The sequence below is a fragment of the Petaurus breviceps genome, unplaced genomic scaffold (assembly GCF_028583685.1).
Source record: "Petaurus breviceps papuanus isolate PSGF00001 unplaced genomic scaffold, PetGlider_PUasm1.0 90681, whole genome shotgun sequence".
NCBI lineage: Eukaryota > Metazoa > Chordata > Mammalia > Diprotodontia > Petauridae > Petaurus > Petaurus breviceps.
This window is the reverse complement of record NW_027187307.1, coordinates 1052893-1059113: the sequence shown is the minus strand read 5'-3', so window position 1 is coordinate 1059113 and position 6221 is coordinate 1052893. Positions and strand designations below refer to the sequence as shown.

General features: G+C 52.9%; 1 protein-coding gene across 2 annotated transcripts in view; it reads left to right on the top strand.

Moving 5' to 3' along the window:
* AMOT (angiomotin) overlaps nucleotides 1–6221 on the top strand; it is a 52160-nt gene that overhangs the window by 22551 nt on the left and 23388 nt on the right. For both annotated transcript variants that reach the window (XM_069065208.1, XM_069065207.1), the window contains exons 6-7: nucleotides 162–254; nucleotides 3952–4097. In XM_069065208.1, coding sequence (XP_068921309.1) covers nucleotides 162–254; nucleotides 3952–4097 — 239 coding nt within the window. The remainder of the gene's footprint in view (nucleotides 1–161; nucleotides 255–3951; nucleotides 4098–6221) is intronic.

Below are 6221 nucleotides of genomic sequence, written 5' to 3'. Positions count from 1 at the left end.
GGCCAGCTTCCTTTGGGGGTTCAGGTTTGGGGCCATATATCTCTAGTCCCCCGTTCCTGGCATTGGCAAGAAGGAGCAAGTTTATCTCTGTCAGGGTTTGTGTCTGAGGGGTAAGAAGCATATGTGGTCGGAAGCCTGAGTGACCCTCTCCAATCCCACAGAGCGCATGGAGACAGCCAACAAGCAGCTCGCTGAGAAGGAGCATGAGGGCTCTCAGGACACCCGGAAGACCATCTCCCAGCTCTTTGCACAGAGTGAGTGGGCGAGCGGGCCCCTGGCGCTGGGACTGAGGCTCCAAGGTGGCCTGAAAGCAAACTGGGCCAGCCAGCCCAAGAGCCATGTGGCAGGAATTGGGGGCTGGGCTGGGGGCACCACAGGGAAGACTTTGGGGACACAGCTCCTGTCCTATCTCCCCACCCCCCACTGGTCCCGACAAAGTGGGGCTCCCTATGCAGGACTCTTTCATTCCTGAGGGCCCATGAGCTGTGTCTGGATGATGCCTGGAGGCAGGTCCTGCTGTGGCCAGAGTGGGCCTGTGGCTGGGGAGGGAGGAGTGGGGCCTGCCTCCTAATAGCCTTTCATTGTCTCTGAAATGCCCTTTGGTTAGTAACAGGGAATTCACCCTCTTCTTGAGTCCATAATGGGCTCCACCCAGCCATACAAGGTAATTCCTTCCAATTGCCTTAATCACATGGGGGGAGGTGTGACCCTGGCTGCTCCCTCTCTGTAGATGCCCTTGAAGGTGCCCACTGGGGCTTGGGCCATGAAAACGGACTCAAAAGCCACCCCCAGCCTTGTCTTCTGGGGCTTGGCTCTGACTGCCCTGGGTTTCTTCTTGCATTGCTGGGATCCCCCTCCCCCCCACACCCACCTCTCCCTAGAGTCACCTGTTCCTTTGTCCATAATCTCACGGAAAGGAATGCAGTTTGTCTGGTATCATCGGGCAGGAGGTTGCTCTCACTTTATCCTGGCTCAGTGTCCAGGCCAGCTCCCTGATGGAGACCAAAGTCTGTCCTCCACAAGGGCTGAGGATGGTGCACGTTTGTGAAGCCGGCTTTGTTGGCTGGATAAAAGGGTTGGAACAAAGGACATGGGGGCAGTGTCAAGACCTTTGATATTTCTGCCTGGATGTGTGTGTAGATAACAAAAATGAATTTGTTGGCAAGATGCATTTGCCTCCTTCCCAAATGGGATAGCTGACTTTGTGTCTCTCCAGCCCTCCAGGTGGAGGACGGAAAATTAAGGGCCTGGCATCCAACAAGCCTGCAGGATCTTAGCTTGACTCAGTCTGTGGGCAGGTGGCAGGTTGTACCCTGAACTTCTGGCCCCCCTCTGCTTAGGGAGGTCTCATGTTCATGGAATCTGTCACCCAAGGGGAACAAAGCCTGCAGGCACAGTGACTGTGGAGTTCAGTACTGCTTCTACAACTCACTACCTGTGCTGTGTGCCCTTACTCTCTAGCCTCAGTTTCCTCATCTGCAAGCTCTGTTAGGTAAACAGGGCAAGAATTACCTTTGTTTTGAGGTGAGAGTACTGAGGCCACATGGAGCCTGTTACCCCTGGCCCGACACAGCAAGTCAGAGCAGAACTGAAATGAGAGCCCAGGGCCCTGACTCTTTGTCCAGCGTTCTTCCTACCAGCCCCATCCTGCCCCAGAGCCAAACCCCAATGAAACATGGGTCCATGTCCTTGAAGGAGGAATTGATGAAGGGATTTGCCTTGGGAAGGCTCAGCACAGATTGTAGGAGAACTTGTGGGGAGGCTAGAAAGTCAGAGCATAGGCCAGCCTAGTAGGGACTGAGCTGGGTGCCAGTGCTGGGTCCACTCAGACCTGGGCATGCCCATGTGCAGATGGGACCAAGAATAAAGGTAATAAGTAAGAGTCTGGGAGAGGACCCTTTCTGCATACTCTGTATTATCTGGAAAACCAGTGGGCTCCGGCTCTCTCCCTGCACAGGGCTATATGGAAGAAGGGCAAAGCCCCCTGTCAGGAACAGCCAAGGAGAGACAGGCCACCTTGGTGGGCCACGCCTGGGTGGTCTTGCCTTTCTGCCCATGCTGCCTTGAGCCATTAGTTTGGGCCCTCCAGGAGAACAGGACAAGGCTGTGGCCCTCATTAAGCCCTCACAGGATGCTGAGCACCCAAGCAAAGGGCTCTCCCTGCCAGCCTGAACTTGATAGGGGTCTGAATCCAAAGAGCTGAGCTCAGACCTCAAGTTAGACAACTGTCCGCTTCCCACCTGTTCACACCAGGTTTTTATTAACCTGCTTGGAAAAGGTCTTAGGGCTCTAATAGCTTGTGCCTCCAAAAGAATTTTCCACCCTGGACAGGGTGTGTGTGTGTATGTGTATGTGTGTGTGTGTGTGTGTGTGTGTGCACGTACATGCGTGTGTCCGCTTGACCCACAAATGAGTTCATAAAACAGGCTTGTAAATGATCATGGAGTCACCTACCTAACATGGTCACTTCAGGATAGGGCCAAGCAGCTAAATTGGGCAATAAGCTGGCAAAGATTTGGCTGCTGTCATTGGCCCCTGGTGCAGGCGGGCAGGCAGGCAGAATGGGGGGGGTCGTATTCAGAGGGTGGCCATACATTGCCAAGTAGGGACTGAGGGAGGGGTGTAGACTTGGTTTTTCATTCTAATTTTTAATCAGTTTACGAGAAGTGATTTTGAACATCAGTTCGATCATTAAAATGTGGGTTGCGACTGTTTTCATTTAACTAAATGAAATGCAGACCAGATGATGTCCTACTGGTTTTGGAGTCAAGCCTTTGGATAGCTTGATTTTCTCAGAGACTCTGTTTGCTTCTCCTTTGGGCCCTTGGGTCCGTCTGGGGGCACCCTCCCTTGGCACTCTGGTGTCCTCAGCCTCTAACCTCCTAGTTTGGGGAGTAAGAGGGAGAAGAGAGTCAACCAACAGATACTGAGGTGTCTGTCTGCTGTCTAGCTGTTGTCGCATGGCTTTAAATGGCGCCCTCTCCCAATCCTACCCCCATCTCTGCCCTTCGAGTGCGGGCACGTAAGAACCATAGGCCACAGGAAATGAGAGAAGGCATTGGACACACAAGCAGGAAATGTTTGTTTGTTTGTTTGTGAGTCCTGATTGTCCCTGGGAGAGCTCATGTTTCTCTAGCCCGTTCAGCCCAGTTGGGGGACAAGAGAGGAGGCGGACAGAGGCTGTGATGGGTTTCTCTGGCCCTGCCCTGGGTGCCTCCTCTCTTCCCTCATAAGGCAAGGGGGTGCCTTCTAATTTTGCCACCAGGTCTTTGAAAGATGAATGTGTTCCCAGGGGAGAAACAGATGCAGAGATTGGGGGGTGGAGAGAAAGGGCGGGCGGTCAGGCCCAGCAACATCTGGTCTCCAGGGAAAACCTAATTTCAGCCTTGCTCACAGCTCAGAAATAATGTTCCAGTTGAAAGGGCGGGATTGGGGGTTCAAGTACATTTTATTGGGTATCATATTTACTGGCCTATTAGATGTAATAGCTCTTTTGGCCCACTGCCTCTTCTCTGGCGAGTTAAGGAAGTGAGATGCAGAGGCTGTAAGCCACCTTCTCTACCTCTTAGTTCTCTGCCTCAGGCCTCTCTGGCTGCCTTTAGCCTTTTATGGCCCAGGGTGGAGCTATTGACTGAGGAGTAGCCTAGATTTCTATAGGTCTTTAAGGTTCGCAAAGCCTCTGATCACACTGAGGCCTCATGACCCTGTGAAGTTGGCAGAGCTCTTTCCCCAGTGAGGACACTCAAACCTGAAGAGGGAAGTATCTGGGCCAAGGCCTCACAGCTAGGCTCAGAGCCCTGTTCTAGCCATATCTCTCTAGTTTGGTGCCATGTGGTGTCCTGACAGAAACAATGATCCCTAGAGCCAGTTGTGTGAGTTTGGTCAAGCAAGAAGTTGGGTCTGGCCAAGGGTGATGGTGGTGGTGGTGGTGACTCTCTCTTGTCCTGCCAGATAAAGAGACCCAGCGGGAGAAGGAGAAACTGGAGATGGAGTTGACAGCTGTGCGCTCTACTAATGAGGACCAGCGGCGCCATATTGAAATCCGTGACCAGGCCCTGAACAATGCCCAGGCCAAGGTGGTGAAGCTGGAGGATGAGGTACAGTTTGGTTTGGGGGGCAGGAAGAGATTGGGAGCTCCGTCTCCCATGTCTGTGGCTCTTAGGGCCTGGCAACTTCCCAAGACAATGGTGCCACTGGGTGTGCGGCTTCTAAGGGACATCAGAGTACATGTGGACCTTGCCCTTTGACTGAGGATACAAGGATGTACATGCACAGAACATCTGGCAAAGAACCCCCAGTGCCTCTGGTTCTGTGCCAGTCCTGGGTTATATCACTAAAGCATCTTTTAAGCTCTTACTCTATGCTGCCCTCAGGGACCTTCCATTCTCCAGGGGAAATATGACCCGGAAAGGAGAGCTGGTTAGGCAGCATGGCGTGGGCCGGAAAGGAGGTAGAGATAAGGCAGAAGGCCACCTATCAGAGCCAGGGGATATGGGGCAGAGTCCAGCTTGCCTATAGGGAGGAGGTAGAGATGATGGGCTGAGTAGAGAAAGCATGACATTGAGTGAGTCTGGAAGTGTTGGAGAGGCCTGGACCCTGGAAAACTAAGGCAAAAGGTCAGAATAATTCTTGTCTGCCCATGCCTGGCGGGCTAACCATTGGGCTTCCCTTCCATTTGGTGGTTTGGTTTGACCCAGCAGGTTAGGGTGAAGATGGGAAAAGTAGAGAATTCCTAGGGATAGATGGCTCCCAAGGGCCGATCCCTGCCAGTGGACTTAGCCTCTGGGCCACATGGCTAGAATGTCATAGTGTGGAGTGAATTTTGAGTTGGGGATGGAGGTGGGGTCTAGTGCTGGCAGCTACTCCAGCAGCCCTGAGTTCCATGCTGACTGACAGGGTTATGGTAGGAGGGGTTTGGGGAAGTAGGTAGGAGGGAAGGACCGGCAGTGTTGCTTTGTGGAGAAAAATGTGGGTGGCTGAAATGTCTCCAGGTTGTATGTGTTTGGAATTCCTGCCTGACCCAGGGTCCTGGCCAGGATTTGGACTTGACTGAGGCATCTATGTGTATGATACCTGGGACCTGAATCCCTTTGCCCAGGGCAGACTGTGGAAGATAAAATATACTCCCTCAGCACATTGACAGGTCTGCAGGGAGACATGGGCCTTTCATGTCCTTGCTCCACTTTGGCTTCTGGGATTGCTCTCTTCTTCCACTCCCCATTTACTTCCCCAAAGGGGAAGGGAAGGGGGTTCAGCCTCATACATGGAGAAAGTCTCAAAGAGGCCAAAGAACTGGGGGCTAAACGAGGTGAGCATCTGTATGCCCACCATTTGACTTTAGTAAAAGAATCTTGTGCAATCATTTCTTTGTTCCTGGCTTCAGCCTGGCCAGGATTGTAGCATTCTTACAATTTCCTAGGGCCTTCCCAGGATATGGCCAGGTTCTCAGAGTAATCACTTATGTGAGAGGGCCTCAAGATGTCAAGGTGATAGACTTCCACTGTCCAAGCCAGGACGGACCTTTGAGAGCTCCACAAAATGAGGGCAAGATGAGGCCTGGAGAGGTGAGGGAGGGGACCTTTCCAAGGTCCTACTGTGAGGCTTCAACCTGTAGTTTCCTGGCTCCTTCCCAGGACCCCTTCCTCTTGTACTGGCTGAATGATGCTAGCCAGTGACCACCAGCTGCAAGCATTGGCGTAGGATGGCTTTCCTCGGCTGGACCTCTTGGTCTCTGTAATTGTCCAGAAGTTCCAAGTTTCTCTTGTAAAAGGGGGTGGAGTTGACAAGGCTAGCTTTTGGCTGGGAGAGCCTGCCCAGGGCCTGAGGGGGTTATGGCGTGTGCGTGTGTAAGTATGTGTGTGTGAGTGAGTGTGTGTGTGTGTGTGTGTGTGTGTGTGTGTGTGTGTGTGTGAGAGAGAGAGAGAGAGACATCCTGTCTTTGCTTTACTTCCTACTCAGCAAAATCTCAGAGGCCCCATAATTTCTTCCAGATTCTTAGACCTGATGACCGCTAGCATATGTACAGCCTTGAAACCACAGCTTAGTGAAATTCAACTGGCCTCCCTCTCCCGGCATTCCCGCCCCATCCCCCCCCCCCCCCCCCCAGCAGCAGATGAGACCTGGGCCTGCTCCTGGCTGGTGGCTGCTTGGGTCTCCTTCCTATGGTGTGAGGGAAGCAGCCCCTGCCTCACATGCCTGGGTGCTGTTGCAGACTCACCCTC